Here is a 24,773-nt window from a genome sequence, read left to right as displayed (position 1 = left end):
AATTATACAAATCAAAATCAATCAAAAATCATACAATTAATTCCAAATCTATATAAATCAACCCAAGATCAATATAATTTATCTTATATAAATCAACCCAAAATCATACAATTAATTCCGATCCTTAAATATTAATAGGTGATGATAAATTGATAATATATTGTAACTTTGTAATTTTGTAAATTGTAAATTTGTAATTGACTAATTGTAAATCCATTACTTACAAATCAACCCAAACTGATTTCGGGGTTAAGACTTAAGACAGAGAGAGGTCGGAGACTCGGAGTGGCTTCGAGGTGGCCGGATGCTTCGAGGTGCCGGAGTTGGTGTGAAGACAGAGCAGTCCGAGAACACAAACAGAGAAGAGAGAGATAAATGAGTTCGTTCAGCCTTCAGTCCAGTCCGAGAAGACGGAGGAAAGAGGCGAGCCGGTGGCGCAGTAGATCGAGAGAGGCGAGTGATGGCGCTGCAAATCGAGAGAGTCGAGCGACGGCGCTGCAGATCGAGAGAGGTGTGCGATTGGCCGATGTGCAGGTGAGAATGTGAGGGTTAGGGGTTACGGGTTAGCTGGGGTCCTAGGTATTTGAGTGAAATTTCGACGAAATTTTTCTCAAATTCAAAAAAATTTGCTCTCAGGGTATTTGAAATTTCAGCGCAATATTCCGAAATTTGGTCGAATAGGTGTTAAAATTTCGGAACCCCTAAAAATTTCGAAATTTAAACCCTTGGTATAGTTAACTATGTCACAAGAAAGATTAAATGGGTTAGCCATGTTATCTATTGAAAAACATTTGGTAAAACAACTTGAATATAAAAATTTAATCACTAATTTTGCATCTCAAAAAGAAAGAAGATTGATTTTTCAATAATTTTTTAAAATATTTTTGAATAATATATTTGGAAGGCCTCTGTGTAGTTTTACCTTAGGCCTCACTTTCCATTGAACCGCCACTGCTTGTGAATGAGGTTAACATTGCAGCTCGACCCGTAAGCCCAGATTGAAGAGAAGAACCTTGAATCTCAACCACTGCGACCCGTAAACTCAGATCGAAGAAAAGATGTCAACCACTGCGACTCGACCCGGAAGCCCACCTCAAAAAGAATGGAACTCTGAGATGGACGATGTTGATTTTGAGCACCCACCCGCCGTCGCACAAGAACAAGTAGGAACCCTTTCCCCCCAATTTTCCCAAACTTATGCTTCTTCATAATCAAATATTCAAATGAGAGAAATAGCTTCTGTATGCGTCTAGGTGGGAGGCAACTCTCATTTGGCAGTCATGTGTTGGTCAGGTGTTGCCACATCGATATTTTCCGTCTATGAAGTAGACGGTCTTGACGGATTAGGTCCAATTGCAACATTAATGGAAACACGATTCTTAAAAAAAAATAAATTGAAATGACAAGAACCAAAGTGTGACATAGCCATATAGTACAGGGACCAAAAACCTCTTTCGGCGGAATTATTATGGCCAACAAGCAGCTCATGTCCAACAGCGGTTATGCTTCCACCACTAGTGGCAGGATGGGTTGGTAAGAGGGAGGGGAGGTTGGTGGGGTTTGGGTGGGCGGTGGTGAATATGGGTTCTTGTTTTTTGTATTTTATTTTTAATATTTTAAAATGTTTGATGGGTTTTTAATTATTTTTTGGTCCACGTGGCATCCACATGATATATATTCGTCATCAATTGTGTGGGGTGCGTTGATGCCACATAAGTAAATAATGGCGGAACTAATAGCCGTGTTGATGGAGCTATGAAAAGGTCTTTTGATTCTAGGTACCAAATCACAATGTTTCTTCATTTTAAATACCACAAGTTAAAGTCATTTTAGTTTAGGTACTAACTTCTAGTTCGGTACCAAATTTTCCAAAGTCATTCTACCGATTCACCGGCCAACCAAATATTTTTCTTTTTAATTAATTTATAAACTTAACTGTGACTGCATGAAAGTCACAACTTTTTGACTAATTAATTCACCATTACACTCTATATCAGTTGTCTTGCTAATTCATTGTTTTATTCTAATTTAAAATTGAGGCTTTGTGTTTAGTCTTTAGGTTGTAAGGATTCAGTCCTCAAACCTAAATATCTAAAGCCTTAAACCATATAAATGTTGGAATATGCACTTATGCAAATTGTTTTAAGGTGTAAAGTAATTTTTGGTCCCTATACTTTGGGGTAAGTCGCACTTTGGTCCCGTCATTTCAATTTGCACATTCATTAATGTCGCAATCAGGTTCAATCCGTCAAAACCGAGATGAAAAATGTCGACGTGGCACCACCTGATTAGCTCTGAAATAGACGATTTTAATGAATTGGACCTGATTGCTATATTAATGGAAACACGGTCCTTAAAAAATTCTAATTGAAATGACGGGACCAAAGTGCGACTCATCTATAGTACAGGGACCAAAAATGACTTTTGGCCTTGTTTTAATAAACGTATTGTGTATATTTCTAATAACAATGGGCAAACCTGTCTTTTATGTTTCATCCTTCATATACATACTATATCTTATATATGTGTATATGTATAAAAGAGGTTCATGATTTCATGTTAAGACAATAATGTCCTAAAGAAGATAGGACAATGAGACTTCTATCTCTTAGTACTTGAAGTCTAAATAGTTCCTGGTTACATGATTGATAACTGGACATTAATATCAATCAAGTGAAGCCAATATGATCTATCTCTGCTTAACGTTTAGGATAATCAATCTCCGATTATCGGTGTAAAGACACTAGGAGAAGATCATGGGTGCCAATAATGGTTCATTAAACGTGACCGATATAACAAATACTTGTTATGGAGTATTACACACATGTCAGCAGAAATTTGTTAAGTCTTAATAATACAACTGGTCTCTAGACTTGAGACGCCACAATTGTCCTGTGTGTTCGATCTCTATGCTTTGACTGTATCATAAGGCTAGATTCCTAGAGTCTAGTTAAAGGTACATATTGGGTATAGTCACTGACGTATGGGGGCATGTCTGTGTTCAACACAGGATCTATCACTCCTAGTAATAGGAGAGATGTTTCAAGAGACAACAGATGTTTAGACTCAGGAATCTTTGGCTAATGTACTAGATCATGGAAACAAGATTTCATGGTCGAATAGAATCTATAAATAAGTGTTAGGTCTCAAGGATTATGCTAAGGTTGACGGAATTCTATACCTGACCATAATTTAGGAACATATGATGATAGAGAGACTGTATTGTATTGCAATCGAAGATTGAATAAGTTCTTCTCTCTTCAAGTTAATTCGAGTAGTCATGACACTCTCCAAGGTGTCAATCTTGACTTGTGGAGACCTAAGGGTAAAATAGTATTTTACTCATAATGAGTTATTTTGAGAACGTGTCTCAATTCATTGGCGGATTCAATTGGAACCTAAGAGGTCAAATTCCAATAGATGTGGGATGGTATTAGAAATAGGGTTGGACAAAATTAATTAATGGGTTAATTAATTGGGCCTAAATGATAATAGAAAGAAAATTAAATTGATGGGCTTTTGGGCTTATTAATTAATTAATTAAATGATTAATTACCTAGTCAAATGGACCAACCAACTTGGTCCATAAGAATAGGTGACCGGCACCCTCTTTGTGAAATAAGAGTTTTCCACTCAAGTCTATTTAAATGGGCTAATAGTCAAATTGTCTGACTAAGTGAAACTCCAGAGAAATCACTTTACATTTTTTCTATCAAAAGGTCAATCTTGAGAAAGAAAGCTAGACTCTCATTCTCCAGAGAGTTCAATCCCTCCATCTCCTCCTAGCGTGGACTAATTAGTGGCCATACATCTTTGTGTGATTAGAATGACCAATTGGCGGAGAGCTTTTGGATTCGCACCTTGGTAGGCTTACAATCAAGAGAACAAGGTATAAATCCTATTTTGTAAATCATAGATATTATTGTATCATATCTCAATCCAAAGCATGATCGTGTAAAATTTATTTTGCTCTGCGTTTATACGATCATTTTCTTACAATAAACTCTAAAACTTTTATAAATTTTATGCATCACAATTGCAACACAAAGGAAGTTCTTTCCTATTCTTGGAATTAATCACGAGGTTGTTGTTTCTCCTCTCTTTTTTTGTCTTTTTTTTTTTTTTAAAGTAATTTGGGCTCTCATTATTGATAAACCAAGTGAGTGGACCAGAACCTAATATGCATGCCTAGTCAAGTTAATGGTCACACTAAATATGCATGCCTACTTGCGTAGTCATAGATTGATCCAATGCATCATTTGGGGCCACAAAATAATTGGCATAAGAATTTGTTCATGATCTTAATTGTCATGAAGATGTATTAACAATAAAAAGATGAATATGATTCATGAATTATGAATTCAAATAAGCATGAGTCTCATTTATGAACAATGAATTCAAATAATGAATAATGTCATAATAAAGATTTAGTGTGTAAGTGAGCATATGGTGTCTATAAAAAAACATAACAAAAAGTGAATAAATGTTTGCTTTTTCTATATGTTTTTTTTCTATTGATTTGAATTGAATAATGAGATATGGGGGGAAATTAAGTAAGTAAAAATAACTATGTATAAGGAATTGTTATTTATGATTTAATTAATTTGTTCACATATTTAGAGTTCTAAAATTTATGAGGTTATGAACCACATAATAAGTTGCAAGCTACTGGTTTAAGTGGTTTAGGTGAGAGAACAACACCAAGAGCTACACTAATTGGGAATTAAAATAGAACAAATTATCATGGCAGATCGAGATAGGTTAATTAACTAAGCTTGTTGTAGATTATGGTTGATATCACTTTTTTTTTTGTTTTTTTTTTTAATGTACATATGTTAGTTGCAGAGATTGACGTAGTTGAATTTTTTTCTAGTAGAGTATTTAAAACAACTAAACAGTGTGCGTATATCCATTCCATTTACTTGTCCGATTTGGATTTCTTGCTTTGCTTGTTTCTAGAGTACCATTTCCTTGTATGTCCATTACATGTACTTGTCACATTTGGATCCTCTACTTCGTTGTTGCCCAATATTTGTTTTTAATTTTTAGTTGATATCAAAACTAGATAAAAGACACAAATTTTTAAGCCAAGTGCAATGTTTCAGCATGATCTAATTAAAAAGGTTGCACACTTTATGGTGGGGCACCAAAAAAAAAGATTTTAATGTGTATGATATAAAGGGGAATAGTAATACTATGATTTGCCCCACTAATAAATGAACATCAATTCTTGGAAAATAGGTTCTAGGCCTATATTCCTCCTACTCATCATGACCAGAAGAAGAAATTGGTAGAGATCAAACATGATCATATCCACAAGTTGGGTGCTATTTATTATTTTTTCAATTATTGTTATGAGATCATGTTTCTAAGTGTAACGCTCCGTGACCGGCCATGTCACAGTGCGGGGCACCTGTTTTAGGGCTCCTAAGAATATAATACTCCATCTTCGAGCATTACAATCCCAAGTTCCTTTAAACGAGTGAAGCAAGTAGTCGGGTTGGATCTAGCGAAAAGTAGTTAAAAGCATATTTGAATAAACATCAAATTATTTTATAAAATAAAATATCCAACTAGTGAGGGTTAAGAGTTTGATAGTATAACCCTAAGGGACAACATACCAAAACCAAATGTCCCAACAGAACATACTTATTTATTTATATATGCAAGCACAATATTACTTATTAGGATGAGAATAACAATAGATAATTGATTAATTGTTTCAATAAGAGATTGGATAGGGCATTCACTAGTGTGGTCTAGGGGCAGATCACAGATGGTGTGTCAGACATCTGTATGAGAATTTCAAAGGGAGTTTCAAAGGTAAAACATACAAAGACCTATTGTGGGGTGCTGCAAGGGCACCTAATGCACCTGAATTTGTTGTGGAAATGGATAAATTAAAGAATTTCAATGAAGATGCTTATAATTGGTTGATAGGTAGGGACCATAATAGGTAGGCCATGCATATGTTTGCAGATAGGATCAAGTGTGACATGCTCTTGAATAACCTATGTGAAATATTTAACTCATACATCTTAGATGCCATAGACAAACCTATATTGACGATGATGAAGATGATTAGATGTAATCTAATAAAAAGGTTATCAACTAAGAGGTTGCGGATGGAGAAATTAGAGTGTGTTATATGCCCAAAGATTTTGAAAAAGGTTGAGGTGTTAAAGTGGGCTAGTAGAAATTATTCAGTGATTTATTCAAGGAAAGACATATTCCAGGTTGGTGATACATTGCAAGAACAGTATGTAGTGCACTTGGCACATACATGCATATGTAGAAGGTGAGACCTTAATGGAATCCCTTGTGTGCATGCGATGTTTGCACTGACATACAATAGGTCCACTAATAAAATTTAGAATTAAGTCAACCATCACTACCACAAGGTTGTATATATGAAAGCATATGAATCCATTATACATCCTGTGAAGGGGTATAGTATGTGTGGCCCAAAACAAACAAGGACCCATGTACCACTGCCTTCAATGGTGAAAAAACAGCCTAGTAGGCCAAAGAAGTCTAGAAAGAAGGATGTCCCTGAGATGGAGAAGGCACAACAGGCAGATCCTACATATCTACCTAGGAAGGGTATAATCAAAATAACTACAATTAATGTTAGAAGATAGGGCATAACAAAAGGTCATGCAAAGATCAGCCTACTGCTCCACCTAAGGGTAAATACATTGACAAGAGATGGATACATGCCAAACAATGGAGGTTCTCACATGCAAATGTTGGTATGTCATCAAGTGGGCAAGCCCAATCACAACCAACTGGCACTAGGGATGGCCATTTTACCCGTGGGTTTGGGTACCCGCAAGTACCTACTCTATTAGGATAGTGTGGGTATGGGTAATTGGGTAATGAGACGGGTATGAGTATACATGTTAATATCCATATAAAAAATGGGCGGGAATGGATAATACCTGTGGTTTACCCAAACCCTCTATTTTTATTTTTATTTTCATTAAATTCAAGTATAATGAACTTGAAATTTAAATTTAAATTGCAATTAAACTAATGAATGAAAAAAAAAAATAGGAAAACAGAAAAAAAACATATGGATCAATTAAACTGAAAAACGTAAATTAATTGATCAATTTTTTTTTTGGTCGAAAACTAATGGATCAATTAAACTGTTGCAATATTTGATATATTGCAACATGATTGAAGTAGGGAGCGAAGCCTGGCCAAAAAAAAAAAAGACATAGGGAGCGGAAAGAGGAGAGAGGAGAGAGAGAGGAGAGAGAGAGGAGAGAGAAAGAGAGAGAGGTACGTTATATAATTATAATTGTTCATAATAACATGTAACTATGTAACTATGTACTGTAAGAGTGGAAAAAAAAAAACTATGTACTGTAAGAGCTGATCTTAAAAAAAAAAAAAACCTGAAATCAGGACCAAAAAAAAAAAAAACAGGAATGGTGGGTTTTTGGGTTGAGTTTGGGTAACCCATTACTTTGGTGGGGCGGATAAGGGTAATACCCATTATACTATAGGGTGGGTTACGTGGGTATGAGTTTAATAAATTTTTCACTTAAATGAGTTTGGTTTTGTGGATATTTGCCCGCTGGGTTAAATGACCATCCTAACTGGCACTGATCAAGATCATAAAAGTGCTCATCATAGGCCTGCATCTGATAGGCTTGCAATTGATGGACCTCCTAATACCTCACAAAGAAATGGAAAGAGGAAGAATGCTGGACCAATTGATAGGCCTGCTAAGCTTCAAGTTTTCCAAATGCCTATTAATAATGCTTCATAATTCGGAGTGGTTGATGTATGGATTAATAACTAATTTTTTTTAAATGCTTTTTTTGTTGTATTGACAAAAAGTAGGGTTGAAACTCAAGAAAAATACTATAATGGGGGTCCAAGTGTAAGAAAGTTTAATAATATGTTGTGACATTTTTTTTAAACTTTTATTACTTTGTGACTTTTTTATTCTCTGACTTTTTTTACTTTGTGATAGGTTGTTTCACCACCTCCACCTGCTACAGCATTCCCACGGCCACCTCCTGCCACAACTACCTTGACAAGGACCCCAAGAGGTGACACTTTCATCACTCCACATGCCCCAACTATTGGTAGGCCCCCAATAGGCCGAAGGTCCACTCCAGCAAGGACAACTCCAGCAGGGCCTTCTCAAAGGATTCTATGCCCCAACATTTTCACTAGCACACCTCAAGCAACTCAAGCAAGGCTTTTTATTAGGCATCTCATACCTAGCCCAACCTCAAGACCATGGAAGCCACCTGGCCATGCCAACAATAACCACAGATGGGAGTCAAACCCTTGGAGGAACCAGCCCAAGTGAAATGCTTGTGGTGTCTTATTTTGTGAACAATGATGGCTGGTCAAATATGATTTTTGTGTAGTATCTGATATTTTGTAGTTAGGCATATGTTACATGATTGTCAGGGAGGTCTTGAGCCACTTTTTGTGCAGTGAGGTTGGCTAAATACTTTTTGTGCAGTTTGCCACATTTTGGAAAGACAACTTAGTGTATTATGTAGTGCAATTATGTATGTCCATTTAGGTTGTTGGATGATACTGGTACATTCATTGCAGTATGATATTGGTTTTCAACCATTTTGGTCATATTGGATTACATACAACATTACAAAGAACTCAACATAATAACCATTTCTTTTTGCAAAATATTCCATGAATTAACATCTTACATTGTCAGCATAACAGAAGGCAATAAAAGCACACATATCACTTGCAATAACATCTTCACTGCTTGCAATATCCCTTTGATTCCTTTGAGTGCCTTGGTCAATTCCTTAGGAGCAACAACAACATCGCGAACTTCACCCTCCTCAATTTCATCCAACCAGTCAAGCTGACCACACCTCTGGCATTGCATCTGCCACATATGCACAAACCACTTGTGGATGAGGTTGACATTGCAGCTTGACCCGTAAACCCAGATCGAAGAGAAGATGTCAACCCACTGCTACCCGACTCAAAAGCCCACCTCGAAAAGGATGGAGCTCTGAGATGGATGAGGTTGATTTGGAACACTCACCCGCCGTCGCACAAGAAAAGCAGAAATCATTTCTCCCCAATTTTCCCAACCATGCTTCTTCATAATCAAATGGACAACTCAAATAAGAGAAATAGCTTCTATGTGCGTCCAAGTGGGAGGTGACTCTCATTTGGCGGTTACATTGTGATCAGGTGGTGCCATATCGGTATTTTCCGTCTATAAAGTAGACGGTTTTGACGGATTGGGTCCAATTGCAATATTAATGAAACCACTGTACTTATATTAAAAAAAATTAAAATGACGGAACAAAGTGAGATACACATTACCAAAACGTCTTTTGGCTAAAGATTGTACATCTTTCTTTCCGGTGCTACATTATATATATATATATAGAGGGCCCTTCCAATAAGGGATCCCTCATTTAGTGTTAAATGAGGGATCACCTTGTGGGCCCACACGAGTCGTTTTGTGTTAATCCGAACCGTCCATTTTTTACATCTCCATTGCAAAAAATCAGCCAAATCGGAAATCGTTTACCCGTTAGATTAAGCGGTCAAAGTTTAGGTGTTTATAGAGGAATTTGTTGTTTGTCTATTTGTTTTAAACTTTGACCGCTTAAACAAACGAGTAAACGATTTTCGATTTGACTGATTTTTTGCAGGGATGATCTATCAATGGAGATGCAAAAAATGGACGGTTCGGATTAACACAAAACGATCCGTGTGGGCCACACAGGGTGATCCCTCATTTAACACTAAATGAGGGATCCCTTATTGAAAGGCCCTATTTTATATATATATATATATAGTGATATATGTTTGTCTTTTTTCTTGGTAATACAAGCTTATTTATATTTTGTTTGGTCTGACTCGTCTTGGTTTTTATACAACATTCAGTATCTGACTTTTCAAACCTCCCAAGTCCCAAGTCCCAAGTCCCAAGACTCAAGCGGGCGTTGACAGAAAAACCTCCAAAATCTTTCTTTTCTCACTTTCTCGCTCCCAGAGACTCAGAGTGTGCCGTTCGTTCAGGTACTGCTCTTTTCATTCACATTCATTTCTCTTTTAAATTGTTTGTTCAGTTACAAAGTGCCTTCGGTTTTATTGGTTTTATTAAATTTTTTTTTTTCTTTCTGGGGGGCAGAAATCTCACTTTATTGCTTCATCTCTCTGTGTTTCCATCTTGCTCTTTTTGAGTTTTTAGTGCCCCCATTTGGTTATTATGACTCTAGATCTGTGTGTGTCAATTTCATAATCCTCTGAATTCTATTCCATTTTAATGGGATTGTGTAGTTCTGAATTATTTTGTTTGTTGGAAACTCAGCAGTTTCTTGTTCTTTGGGTAGTGTCTGGAATTAATATTTATGCTCATCTTATTGTTTATTGGAAATGTAGTCTTCTTTAACAAAAAGAAAAAGAAAAAAAGAAACGTTTTCTTCTAACACCAACTGTGATACATTGACAGATTATTTTCTCTCTTGTAATCGTAATGCAGACTTTTCCTGTTCTTGTTTCTGGGTTTGTGATTGACTCGGTGGAAGTTTGAAAAAGGATGGTGTTTAATGGGTTTAGAGTGTGTCTTTCCTATATTGGTGTAGTTGAATTTTCAAGTGGAGGGTTTTCATGGGCTTAATGAGTTTGTATTTAAAAGATTTTGTAGGTAGCAGAAATGAGTTGAGTTGAATGTTGAGGTTTTACAGTCCGGGTACTTCTAATTGAGACATAAAAATGAATGGGAGAAAAAACATGGGGCGTGCATCATCAATACTTTTGGTGCTTTTGGCACTTGGGTTCTTCTTTGCAACATATAATTTGCTAACCATGATAATACACAACAAAGCTTCCTACTCGGGGCTTTGGGGGGCAGATGGGCTAGGCTTCTTAAAAGAGCCCGTGATTCAGAGGCCTGAGAAGGTGAAAAGAGCAGGAAATTTCAATTCAAAGTTTCATGTTGCTCTTACGGCCACTGATGCTCCCTATAGCCAATGGCAGTGTCGGATTATGTATTACTGGTACAAGAAGGTAAAAGATGTGCCTGAATCAGATATGGGAAAGTTCACTCGAGTTTTGCATTCTGGAAATGCTGACAGTTTGATGGAGGAGATTCCAACCGTGGTGGTTGATCCTCTTCCAGAAGGCTTGGATCGGGTGAGAATTTATTTTGCCACTGTTGTCTCAGTTATCTCTCTTCCTATTGCATTCATTATCCTTGCAAGTTGGAATTTGCTTCACTTGTGCACTTTGTATAAGTTTTCAATTTATCTCATGAGCAAGTTCACTCTTCTTTAAATATCCCTGTATGACAATGCTTGTATTTTGTAATTTTTAAGGGATTGTTATAAATTGTTTTAATGAAAGTATATTTGAGAAATGGTTCTGCAGATATCTAGCCAGTACCTAATTTAAGAAGGCTTAATGTTTATGGTGGCTGGGAAGGAATGCGAATAACGTCACAAAACATGAATTAACTCGGTCTCTCCATTTGTTTAAATGAAATCAAAATATGGGAGGAATTGACTCAATTCAAATTGATTAGGCTTGTCAGTTTTGTAAATTTAATTATGTTTTTCAAAAAATTTGAACAAAATGAGAGAAATATACTAGAAAGTGTTGTAGTGGTAATATCTTGCCTTTTGAGTACATTAAATTTTCTGTTTAAGCATTTGCATTTTTTCCGCAAGCATACGTACTGGTAATATTACAAGTTCTGTTTATTACAATCTAACGTCCCCAACCATAAGTGGAGTCACAAAGTTCCGAAATGAAGGAGAAGCATCTCCTTAGGTCCATGTGATAAGGTGGTTGTGACAGGATAAATGAAAGTTGTAACTTCTGGTTGAATTGACACTACTTAGTCAAGGTTTACTTATGTTTCTTTGTCAAGATTTGTAGGGAACTTTTTTCCCATTCAACTAAAGCTTTAAGCTTAGTCATTCATTTATGGATTGCTCATAAAATACTAATTTGAAATAGTTTTTTTAGTCTTCCTATTGGTTCGTCCTCATACAGTTTGCCTACCCAGTATCAGAGGAACAGATTAATGTGCAAAAACAAAGATGTAATGTTGACCATTTTTAACATTAACAAAATTAGTGTGACAGAAAGGAGATATTTAAACAGTCATTTGCTAGAAATGTCCCTAAATATCATAAGTTGTAGAAGAGCCATATATCGGATATGAAGATACCATTACATGACAAAGGGATATTAGAAAGGAGAGTCAAATTTATATGCTCGTCATCCATATTTCTTTGACCTATAATGAACCTAGGTGATAACTATAACTGATTTGTGGTATTCTTTTTTACTTTCTGGTATAGTTTAGTTTAAATGTATTTCTTTGGTTAATATGCTAGACATTTTATATATTGAAAGAATGCTGAGATTTATAACAATTAATAATTAACTGGACTTATTTCCATTTCATGCAACTCAGTGTTTTTAATGAAGGCAACAATGGGATACGCACCCATGGAATGGTAATTGAAATGAAACTTTTTTCACTGCAAAAAGATGAATGGGTGTCCTGAATCTAATTGCATAGGCAATGTACATTACTCCAGACTACTTGAACCATCAAACACTGACATACATTGTCAGTTTAGTTTGTTTTTAACCAACAGATCCAACTATTTTGTTTTAATTGGCAGATTTGTGTTTACATAACCAGAAGGTTTAAGCTATTTATATCGACTTCAGGATTATTATTATTTTTCTTTTGTTCCTTATTCTTCAAATTTATGTTCATTTTCGCTGCATTATGGGTTTCCGTTTTACTGCTACCAAAGATTTCTTCAGACTTAATTTAATGTTGTATCCAGGGCTATATTGTCCTAAATAGACCATGGGCTTTTGTGCAATGGCTGGAGATAGCAACAATCGAGGAAGAGTAAGTTTTTTTTTTCTTTTTAATTTCTTGAAAACTTTTACTCTCTTCATTGATGAAATCAGAAAGCTGGTCTCTATCATGATCAATGCAGATACATTCTAATGGCCGAACCTGACCACATATTTGTAAATCCTTTGCCCAACTTGGCACATGGAAACAGTCCAGCAGGGTTTCCATTTTTCTACATTAAACCAGCTGAAAATGAGAAAATAATTAGGAAATTTTATCCTGAGGAAAAAGGTCCTGTGACTGATATTGATCCAATTGGCAATTCTCCTGTAATCATAAAGAAGGTAAAATAATTTAGTGCTAATGTAGTTTTGTATTAATTTGATTGTGAATGATGGAACATTTGTTTTTTTAAATAGTGTGTTTGTGTGTGCACAAGCCTGTTTGTGTGTGTGTAGGATGCTTTATTGATATCCTCATCATTGTTATAGTTATCTTGTCATCAGGATGACCATTTAACTCTTGATACAAACCATACTTTTGAAATGAGAAAAAAAAAACAAAGAAGGAAATTTCATCATGAGGAAAACAGTCCTGTGACTGATATTGATCAAATTGGCAATTCTGATTTGAATCATACAGACGGTAAAATATTTTATTGGTAGTGTAGTTTCTGAATTGATGTGATTATGAATGATGGAACATTTATTCTTATATATACATGTGTATGTATGTGCGTGATATGTGTGTATGCTTTATTCATATCATCAGCAGCAGCATCTCATAATAGTTATTAGTTATGTTGCAATCAGGCTGACCATTTTACTTTCACAACAAACCATACTTTTGAAATGTGTACTTACCAAGTTATCTACTTCAGTCCTTGCTGGAGGAAATTGCTCCCACATGGGTGAATGTTTCTTTGCGAATGAAAGATGACCCAGAGACTGATAAGGCTTTTGGATGGGTGCTTGAGATGTGAGTAATAATCTAGAATTATTAGTTAGTTTCGGTCCACTGGGCTGTAAAAGGATCATGGGATTGCTAATATTTTATCTGATGTTGGTGTCAATTCTCTGCTGAAGGTATGCATATGCTGTAGCATCTGCATTGCATGGCGTGCGACATATTCTTCGTAAAGACTTTATGTTGCAGGTTTGAATGATACTTTTTCTGATTTATTATTATTTTGTTTGTTTTTTCTTTATTGCCTGAAGTCACACGAAGATCTAACATGCTTCAGTTTAAGCTTTCAGCCTCCATGGGATTTGGAAGTTGGGAAGAGTTTCATCATCCATTATACTTATGGATGCGACTATAATTTAAAGGTCTCTCTCTCTCTCTCTCTGTACTTTCTTTTTGTTTTTCTTCTTTTTTTGAGTACAATTTTTGCTTACTCAGTATTGTTTTTTCTGGAGGTTTTTTTCCAGATAATTATCATATAGGAAAAATGGAAGGGCACATTCCAAATGGAATGGGCAGCTCATTTATTTCTTTTGGTATTCTTTTAAGTTCTGTTCTGGAACTTAATGAACATCTGCATGTTTTCTTCAGTTCTTTTTATTTTTACCTTTTTTATTTTCTTAATGAAAAAATTGTTTAGTAGGGTTTAGAGTTAAAGGTTTATTAAGGGTTATTGGGGTTTATTAGGGGGTTACTGGAGTTTATTAGGGTAGAGTTTAGTGAGGTTTGGGGAGATTGATCATAAAAAAAATTAAAGAATGAAAAAAAAAAATGGACTGAAAAGAAATAAAAAGACAAACATCTGGACTGTATAGAATAATTGGTTGGCTCTTTGACCTCAGGGGAATGGGTGATTAGTTTTTTCCCTTTAAGGGAAATGACTTTTTTTTTTTTTTATCATTTAGGGAGAACTGACTTATGGGAAGATTGGAGAATGGCGTTTTGACAAGAGATCATATCTCAGCGGTCCTCCACCAAGAAACCTTTCCTTACCCCCTCCAGGAGTTCCTGAAAGTGTGGTAAGTCTTTCACTAATATGTCTTAATGCCTGTTTGAGAATCAGTTTATTGGAGTTGGTTTAGTCAATGCTGTCATTTGTTGGCAAGATTCTGTTTCCCAAACTGTTACTTTCAGGAAGCTTAGAAATTTGTTACATATGATTTTTAAGCACATGCTTGACTGTTGTGTTTTAATGCATGCATGATAAGCATTGCTTTCTATCTGTGTTTGTGGAAATCTGGAAATAACAACTATATACAAATTTTATTACAATAAAAAAACTTTATTACAAAAATGCAGCACTTTTTTGTGAATGTGCAGAGTTTAAAGGATGTCAAACACAGGTTTGTGTGGATAAATGTCATGTCCTTGAGAATCAGTCTGAAAATCAACGCCAATTATATATTTTCTATCTTTAGTTTGCTGCTCCCAAATTCAGCAGCTCGTGGTTGTAAATTGCTGCTCTAGTTAGTTTAGTATGGTGCCATTTAGTTAGGATTGATGCAGGAAAACACAAGATTAGTGTTTCCTAGGATTATGGTGGGCTTAAAACGATAGGAATGTTAAAAGTTATAGTATTTTTAAAGAACAAAGAGGGTTTATGGCTGCTGTAATTTAGAGAAGCAAAGAGATGATGGAGAATGTAGAAAGAAGCGAGAGGAGAAGGTAGAGGAGATACCAAGGCATCAATTTTCATTCAATCAAATTTGATTTTCTTTGAGAACCATATTTATAGGCCTCAAATACATCTCCCATAAACTCCTAAAATACCAACAGACCTATTACAATACTAAAAGCCTCATTAAATACTAAAAGACTCATTAAATAACAAGAGACTCTCAAAGATCTTTAAAGACATTGTATTTTTCTAAGACCCAAAGAAATACTCTTAATAAAACTTGACATTAAGTCTTAGATTTTATCCTGATTTATGTAGTTACTTATTTATCATTGACCGACTCTTAAACTACCATGGACACTTCTCTTTGGCCAAAAAGGCCTTATTTTAGAGTTGGGCCAATGAGCTGAGTAGTCTTGGGCTTCCAAAGAGGATACTTCTTTGCCAACCAAGCTGTAGCTACTGCATCAAGTGGACTCATTGTCCACTGGTGTGTAATATTGTTAGCATTAATAAAATGTTCATTTCATCTAAAAAAAGATATATATATATATATATATATATACAGGGCCCTTCCAATAAGGGATCCCTCATTTAGTGTTAAATGAGGGATCACCCTGTGTGGCCCACACGGGTCGTTTTGTGTTAATCCGAACCGTCCATGTTTTACATCTTCATTGATAGATCATCCCTGCAAAATATCGGCCAAATCGGAAATCGTTTACCCGTTCGTTTAAGCAGTCAAAGTTTAAAACAAATGGACGAACATCAAATTTCTCTATAAAAACCTAAACTTTGACCGCTTAATCGAACGGGTAAACGATTTCCGATTTGGCTGATTTTTTGCATGGATAATCTATCAATGAAGATGTAAAAAATGGACGGTTCAGATTAAGATTAACACAAAACGACTCGTGTGGGCCCCACAAGGTGATCCCTCATTTAACACTAAATGAGGGATCCCTTATTGGAAGGGCCCTAATATACATATATATATATATATATATATATATATATAACCTTTAGCATTCGGGTTCAGTCAATGTAGGTGCAACATATGACACTGATGAAGACTCTTACACTATGTTGGTTAGGAAGGAAAGGTGGAGGGATGGAAAGAGCAAGAGGGTAAAGGGGATGGATTGATGGGGTTTTTTTTTTGCTGTTTGGTAGAGGAGAGAAGATCCTCCGGGCCTGCCAAAACCAATACCTCTAATTTTGATAGTATTGGTGGAAAGAAGTTGAATGTCTTAAAAAAATTTCAATTTACAATTTTATGCCCTAGTCAAGCCACTCCACTTTAGTAAGGATTATTTGTAAACATATATCTTCATCTTCTCCTGTTCTTCCTTTTTACTGTTCTAACTACAAAAGGAGGGAAAAAAAACCAAAACAAAAAACACATACGAGTACAAATAGAAGAGTACTCTTATTTTTTAATGGTCTTCATTGAATGGCTGCATCAATTTGCTCATCTATACCTAACATCAGTGGCGGAGCCAGAAAATTTTTACAATGGGGGCACCTAAACAATGAAAGCTATTTTTTTAGTTTATTTAATTTTGTACTCTCTTTAATATCAAATTTGTTTCATGAGCAAATATTAATCAAAGAGAAGAAGGATGTGTGACCACACCCAAAGTAAGAGAAAGGCTTGAAAGAATTAGCATGAGAGTAAGAGAGAGAGAGAGAGTGAAAGAAAAACAAAGAGTAGAAGGAAGACACATGAGAAAGGGGCACTAAGATGTAAATTTTGTAATATACATACAAAATATATATATATTTAAAATTTAAAAAGAAAAAAAAAAATCAAAAAATTGAGGGGGGCCCTGTGTCCCCTCTGGTCCTGCTGTGGCTCCGCCACTGCCTAACATGCAGTTGGTGTCTGCTTTCTATGTGCTTGAATTTTGCTGCTTATAGAATATGTTTTGTTAAAATATTTTTCCCGTTTTTCTTTTTCTACTCATGAGCATGGTTGTGATGAATGATATTAGTATAAGAAGGTTGAATCAGCTTTGCTTTCATTGCATTCTTGGTGGTAACAAATTGGCCTCAATAATTAAGGCCAAATGAATTAGAGAAAGTAAATAGAGCAGAGGTGCACCTGTTTTTTTGGTAGTTTCCTTTTGCAAGTAATTGTTGTTATTTCTGAAGTCATTGTTAAGAAATATGCCCAATTGTGGTTTCGATGTTTTTGTTTCATTTTGATAACTGGTATCCACATGCTTATGCTTTGATATAATAATACCAATCATCCAATATTCCGTTTGTCATGGATGTGAAGGAAAATTATGTAGTCTCTTTATCTCTCCAGTTAATAGATCGTGCACTGATCTTGTTTGCAGGTAAGGCTTGTGAAAATGGTTAATGAGGCTACTGCAAACATTCCTGGGTGGGACATATTAACCGGTGGCTGAGATGAAAAGTAAGATATAAGCCCATTAATTCTTCTCTTGCTCACCAATATTTTAAAGGCTGCCAAAGATTCTGTCGATATGAATTACGCATAGCAAAAGAATGTTATAGATAGATGAGTAATGTCTTGATGAGTCAAAAAAGAGGATCATTTGTTTGTTGACATTCTTCGACATATAGCCATAGAGGCTACAAAATTCTTTTGTATACATTCACTTCACTTTGACCTCAAACTTGAAAGTTTTGAACAATAAGATTTTGGAGCCCTTGCTAATCAGGAATTACTAATAAAGAAGGGCTGTTATTTTTCCAGTATGTATGGCTGTGAGAGTCAACGGTTTGAGGTTGGTGTTAAACCTCTATGCCATTTTACTATTCTATAATGTCCTCAACATTCCCCTACAACAGCAAGCTTAAGACCCAAATTAGCCTGACCATTGAATTGCACTGACCACCGTTGCTTTGCACATTAGCCTTTGTTTAATCAAGTATGCATGCAATAAACTTTTCGAGGTCGATGCAAACTGAATAATATAGACTCCATAAAATGCTTAAACTGCATTAGAATATTATTTCATCTCTTTCCTTGAATTTGTATAGAAAATATGATTGCTCTTTTACATTTGTACCTGCCACTACCAGTCCTTGATCCTTATCTCATTTATTTGTGGTCTGGTTAACTATGGTTGTTCTGTTGAAGCCTTGGATGATCTTGTAGTGAGGGAGGGCCTCATCTGGACAATTTGTTCCTCATTAACTCCCATTCTCTTCGCATAAAGCCCTGCCTCAAAGAATCGTTTAACTGCATCATCTATGTATTCCTTCCCTTCCTTGACAGTCATCTCCTTCCCTGTATTTTCTGGGTAACTTGAAAATATGTTATCTCCTTTTAGAACTGCTGCGAGTTGCATCATCTCCTGCTGAAATTCACTAAGCTTGGCATCTTCTTTAGGCTCACCCTCTCTGATTCTGACTGGCGTTGGTAGTTGCTCTATACAAAATCGCAGGAATATTGTGTAACATAATGGATTTATGCATTAATATTACATATGATCTTCTCCAGTTGGTTAGCTAGTGAAATGTGACTAACCTGGGCAGTCGGTTCTGGGTTCTGTTCGTGTTTGGACAATGCCTTCAAATGTACCAGCCCATTCATCCCTCTTCGTTAAGAAGGGCGCGGATAGGTTGAAGACCTTCTTCACTGTTGCCGGAATTGATGAGTGCTCAAATTCCGAAGTTGGAAATGGTGATCCATTAGGTCCATGAACAACTGCACAATCATCACAAATGCAAACAATATGCTATTAATCATTTTTTTTCAGTTTATGTAAATTTAGCCTTTAGTGCTGATTCCAACTTATTCTACTCTGCTTGCTAGAAATCAAAGATAATGAGGTTTAGTTCCTATGAAAGTATTGACAGACAGTATCAAGTAGCAGATTGAGGGTATACTTTTCAAGAACTTAACAGTCTACGGCCCCATACTTCCTTTGCTGTATTCTTCATATTATGCAAAATTTTAGTGGAAAAAGAAAAGAAACTCTAACACCAATCCCAAACCAACCAACCTGTTAATATTTCCTCACATCTATAGTCATCAACCACAGTGGTGGTACTTGATGGTTAAGGAAAGAGACCAAGATGGACCATTCTCTCTTTATTATTTTGTTGGTAAGCTTGATAATCATTCACTATGTGCCAAGACTGTTCATTGAGGACAGAGAGAATCCATACAAGTATATGCTCCTCAACTTTGGATGATGAGGACCCCCCATCTCTGTCTCTTTTCAAAAAGTAGTGTGAAATGGGCAGCTAAATTCTTTGACTTGCGTATAACTGGAAACAAACCATCAAAGTTATCGAGGCAAGATATATGTGCCAAGAAGTTGAGGTTGTACCAAATGATTGTTAATATGACATTTTTTTTCTTAATTATAAAGGAAAATATAAAAGTGAATGACTTCTAAGACTTTTGTTACGTGAAAACGACTACTATAGTGTGAAATCAGCAGCTTATATAGAGTACCCTACATATTCTCTTTGTCCTGACAAAAAAAAAAAAAAAAAAAAAACATATTCTGTTTATATTTGTGTGAAAATGATGCCATATATGAAAACAGTTACCAACTGCACTTCTATATTCACACGTAAAGATGTTAAACGTCATGAGATGCAAGTAACTAATTATTGAGATGCTAACATCACCACGTACGTAACTTGTGAGGGCTAGCTATCAAATTATTCACATTTTTTTAGCTTGCTCCAAGTATAATGCACATAATAAAATAGAATAAAAGGGTTATCAAAGTTAGGCTTCATTTTAATTATTTTTTTATATAAATCTTAGGATGCTTAATTCTAAATTTTTAAACGATATGGTTTAAGGAAATTGGGTTTCAATGTACTCACCAGTACCCTTCTCTATCCATGGCGAGACCATAATGGTAGGAACCCTAACTCCGAGCCGATCAAACTGAAAATAAAAAGGCTCCGGCCCCACTATCCCGTCAGGGTTGGGGACCCCATGGACGGGCGTGGGGACGTGATCATAGAACCCACCGTGCTCATCATACGTGATGATGAGCAAGGTGTCATTCCACTGCGGGCAAGCCCGCAGTGTCTCATAAACCTCCTTGACAAACATCTGGCCTTGGTACACATCATGCGATGGATGGTCGTCGTTTGCGGGTGCAAGCTTGATGTCGAAGTACCTCTGCTCAAGGACAGTGTAGGCCGGGAGCTTCCCTTTCTTTGCATGGCTCTTGAAGCTGTTGTAGGGGTGGAAGTTGCCCCAGAACTTGAGCTTCCTCAAGTTTCTGTAGAAGAGTGTGGCTGGAATGTTCTGGTAGTATATTCCGAAGGATATTCCTTGGTCGTGAAGGTTCTCGAAGATTGTTCTTTGTGGGTAGCCCTTGACGAGGAGAGCTGGGATGTTGCTTGTTGCGCCGGCAGATGTCCCCGAATGCACGAACAGTCGGTTCGGTTGTGTTGAGGACGGCACCGAGGCAAACCACCTGAAACCACTCACACACACACACACAAAACGTACACCAGATTCTTAATTAATTAGCATATTAATTTAACAACCACAATTATTGCATGACAAGTTCACAACTACAAAAGAGAAACAAAATAACCATCTCTTTAATTCAGAACTGGACATTAATTGTTTGTTTTTATCGAGAATATCCATTATCAACTCTCTGTTAGTGATGCCCATTTTTGAGAGAAAATAATGCTAATTAAAGTCATAAATTTTTGCTAAAATTTTAGGTTTTCAAAAAAATTACACAAAAAAAAAAAAAAACACAGATATTAACAAATAAGTCAGGGTGTGTCCTCAACTCGAATTGTAAATATCTAACAAAATTTAGGTGTTCTCAATTAAGATTAATTTTAATAGATTCCATAAAAATTCAAGTGTCTCCAATTCGAATTTCAATAGATTCCTTAGAAATCTAAGTGTCTTAAAAAACTCATGGATTTCATTAAATGATGGATTTTGGTAGATTTGGATGGATTTTGTTCACATAACAAACGCTATGAGAATTCCAGCTAATTCCCCTTGAATTTTGAAGGATTTTATGAAATCTATGAAATTTACAATTTCTTTAAAATTCATTAAAATCGCAGTTGAAGACACCCTCCTAAATGAGAGAGAACATGCAAAATAGGTGCTCTAGATTTTTTAACATTTTCTTAATTTTTAAAGACAATTAATAAAATTTTGTATCAAAATTCTGGACAAGAGATGACAATCAAATTCAGATTAATCTTCAAAAGGTCCCTCTTTCAATCTAGCTTTCTTTTATTTTCAATTCTGATGAAAAATCATATTAATCTTTTTTAAGTTGTGTCATGAGTTTATGTTTTTCTGTTTGGTGGGGAAATTTTAAGTTATTTGTAAATTCAACATTTTTTTTTTTTTAATTTCAAGTATTTAAAACTATTAGTCTTAGTACTCACTAGCTTGTCATCTATATTTCTCTTAATAATATTGCAAATGTTTCAAGTACTAACTCTCCTTTTTTCTAAATAAAAAAAATTATTAATCTCATTCACCTAATCTACAAATTTTGAACACTAAACAACACCTAACTACAAACACGACCCGACGTTTTTTTTAACGAACCCGACTTAAACTCACATGGCCTCCTTTTGATGACAGATGTACAGTTAAAATTAAGATTTAGTAAAAGATAAGATATGTCAAATTGTAAACTAAAAAAAAATAAAAATAAAAATAAAAGATAAGATATGTTTTAATTGGGACTTGGGGGAGAGAAAACTTATAACGTACTTTCTCTCTCTCAATAATAGCATATCTTATCTTTTACAAAATCTTAATTTTATGTGTACAGTTGTCATCAGAAGGTCTGTGACTATTTTGTGCTCTACCTACCTTAATTACTTTTATAAGAAAAAAGAAAAAAATAATTATTAATTAATTAATTAATTAATTAATTACCTGTCAAACACTGCAAATTGTTCGACAAGAGCTTTGTAGACAGCGACCCTATCCGGGTCGAATCCGTTCATGACATCCTGAGACATGTTGGTGGTGTTGTCCATGGAGTAAGCCTGTTGGGCGAAGCCATTCATGGGAGGCGGGTCGGATGACGTGTTATCTGACCCGAAGATTTGCTCCCGGATGGCCTGGAACGAGTGTCCGGGGTCCGGGTCCACGTAGTGGGACTCGTTCTTGAACACGAACCGCTTCGAGTTCGGGTCCGTCGTGGACAGTGGGTTGGCCTCCGAGCCATCCACACCGTTGATCTGAGGATTGAGGCTCTTCATCCACCCCAGCATGTGGTCAAAGGACCTGTTCTCCATCACCACCACCACCACGGTTTTGATGGGGTTGCCGCCGCCGTGGATGGTGGTGCTGCGGAGGAGGAGGAGGAGGGATATCACAAGCAGGAGGGGACTGGTGCTGCTTCTGATTCTGCTGCTGGTGGGACCCATTGACATTGAAAGGAATATTGATATAGTTTAGTTGTAGTACTGTTGCATGCAAAAGGGTTATGTGGGGCTTTAGAAATTAGAGGCCGGTTGTCTTTGCCTTGCCTTGCCTTCAAGGCTTCAACCAAGTTTTCAGTTTCCAAGTTGAAGCCCGTGACCACCTTTTTATAGGGCTGAAGTGGTTTGTCGGTGGGACATATTGCCAGTGCACTTACTGTGTAATTATTAATTACCTGGATACTCAGACCACAAGCTTTATGAGGAAATCATTATTCATCAGATCTCAACTTTTCTTTTTTTGTTTTTCTGTAATGTAAAATTATAATCATATATTGCTTGCCAATATAATATTAATAAATACATAAGATTTGTATTTGTATTGATAACATAAAATGGAGAAAATGCATGAATTTCAAAGGCAAATGATTCATTGTACCTAATCATTTTGAATTCAAAATATTCCATTTTCATTGCAAATACGATTTCTTTTCACACTCTAAATGCAACAAGTTTTTTAAAAGGTGTAGATAACGCTTTTATTTTTATTTTTCATTTTAAGAGCATATTCATTTTTCTAATTTTTTTTTCAATTATTTTAAAATTTAAATGTTGGAAGCATTTGTTTGGTGTGATGAATAACAAGAAGAAAAAAATAAAAATTGCAACAGAAAAAAGAAACTAGCAATAAATACAGTTGAAGATAAAATTACAATTATCCTCTTCCCTTGGATAGGAACAACAAAATCTACCAAATTTGTCTACTACTGAGATGGCCGGCCAAGTATAAAATCGAATGTAAGCAAATGTTGAGATAGGAAAGTAATTTAAATTGTGCTCCTTTCATTTCTATTTTTGTGGGGCCACGTACACTACCATTTAATATAAATTGTGTGGAAAAAAAAGGAAACCTATTTTCCTTTTTTTCTTCTTTATAGCGTAGGGAGTCTCATTCTTTTTTTGGGTCAAATGGACAAATTTTAAACAATTGTGAGTATTTACTATTTATTGTATTCAATGGATAAATCAATACAATGAGTTATCCATAAAAAAAATATTTTTGCAAGGGTAGAATATGCTTAGGTATCTATTACTCTATTAGAAGTTTTTATCCAGTACTCCTTATAGTTGTCCAAAATTTATCCATAAGAAGAGTATTTTGCAAGGGTAGAATATGCTAAGGTATCTATTACTCTATTAGAAGTTTTCATCAAACGATAGCAATAGTATTCTTCCTAATAAAATGCCAAATTTTTTTTTTTTCCAGGAATAGAGACCATAATATGCCAATTAAGTGGAGATTTGGATAATGATTATGTCCCAAATAGCAATATTGTTAATTAATTTGCAAAAATAATATTTTTACGAAATTGTCAAAAAAAATATATTTCTTTTATGTAGAAATATATATTCATACCATGAGGGACTTAACATAAAAACAAATGTAGGACAATACATTAAAAAGAAAATTAGGATTACAAACCAAATATCAATAGTTTTTAAGTAAAGCAGGAAGATACTAATTTTTTTTAGTTTAGGTACTAATCTAGAGCAAGACATTTTGGATTAGGTGACAAATTAGTTTGTTATACATTTGTGACTGTCAAACAGTAACAGTTGTGACCGTTTCAAATTTATAAAAATTCAAATTTTTAAGGGTTTAATGCTTTTGATTTAGGCTTGGGGGATGAAATCATATAAACCAAAGACTAAACATTAAAGTTTAAGCCTTGCAAATATTGAAAAAAAACAACAAATCAATAAAAAAGTTATGACTATTAAACAATCACAGCTCAATATAACCATATGTTTTAAAGTTGGTACCTAAACTGAAATTTAGTACCTAAAGTGAAATGATATAAATGTTTTGGTAGTTAAAATGAAAAAACATTACAATTTGGTACCTAAAGTCAACGGACCTTACATTAAAGAGTTGAACTTACTTTAATACATTATTAATTTCACAATCGT

At 35.3% G+C, this 24,773-nt stretch overlaps 2 protein-coding genes across 4 annotated transcripts; one reads left to right on the top strand and one right to left on the bottom strand.

The window, feature by feature from the left end:
- The first annotated feature begins 9,929 nt into the window (after positions 1–9,929).
- On the top strand, positions 9,930–18,155 carry LOC147299410 (hydroxyproline O-arabinosyltransferase NOD3-like). 3 transcript variants are annotated; one of them, XM_086235120.1, is made up of 9 exons: positions 9,930–10,041; positions 10,505–11,157; positions 12,831–12,898; positions 12,990–13,191; positions 13,728–13,825; positions 13,933–14,002; positions 14,104–14,175; positions 14,716–14,829; positions 17,774–18,155. In XM_086235120.1, the coding sequence occupies exons 2-9, from the start codon at positions 10,738–10,740 to the stop codon at positions 17,843–17,845; spliced, it is 1,116 nt and encodes a 371-aa protein (XP_086091246.1). In that variant the 5' UTR covers positions 9,930–10,041; positions 10,505–10,737; the 3' UTR covers positions 17,846–18,155. The 3 variants fall into 3 exon arrangements, with proteins under 3 accessions (XP_086091246.1, XP_086091231.1, XP_086091239.1); XM_086235105.1 differs by having other exon boundaries at positions 9,931–10,041; positions 10,661–11,157; XM_086235113.1 differs by lacking the exon at positions 9,930–10,041 and having other exon boundaries at positions 10,118–11,157.
- A 202-nt stretch (positions 18,156–18,357) lies between these two features.
- NPC2 (non-specific phospholipase C2) lies at positions 18,358–22,928 on the bottom strand. The gene is made up of 4 exons (XM_086235093.1): positions 22,312–22,928; positions 20,253–20,857; positions 18,934–19,113; positions 18,358–18,834 (listed from the first exon to the last, which is right to left on the bottom strand). The coding sequence occupies exons 1-4, from the start codon at positions 22,812–22,814 to the stop codon at positions 18,524–18,526; spliced, it is 1,599 nt and encodes a 532-aa protein (XP_086091219.1). The 5' UTR covers positions 22,815–22,928; the 3' UTR covers positions 18,358–18,523.
- Positions 22,929–24,773: the final 1,845 nt, after the last annotated feature.

Source organism: Dryas octopetala, chromosome 1, assembly GCF_963921425.1.
Source record: "Dryas octopetala chromosome 1, drDryOcto1.1, whole genome shotgun sequence".
Taxonomy (NCBI): Eukaryota; Viridiplantae; Streptophyta; class Magnoliopsida; order Rosales; family Rosaceae; genus Dryas; species Dryas octopetala.
Note: the sequence above shows the minus strand (reverse complement) of the source record. Positions and strands in the feature narration are given on the sequence as shown.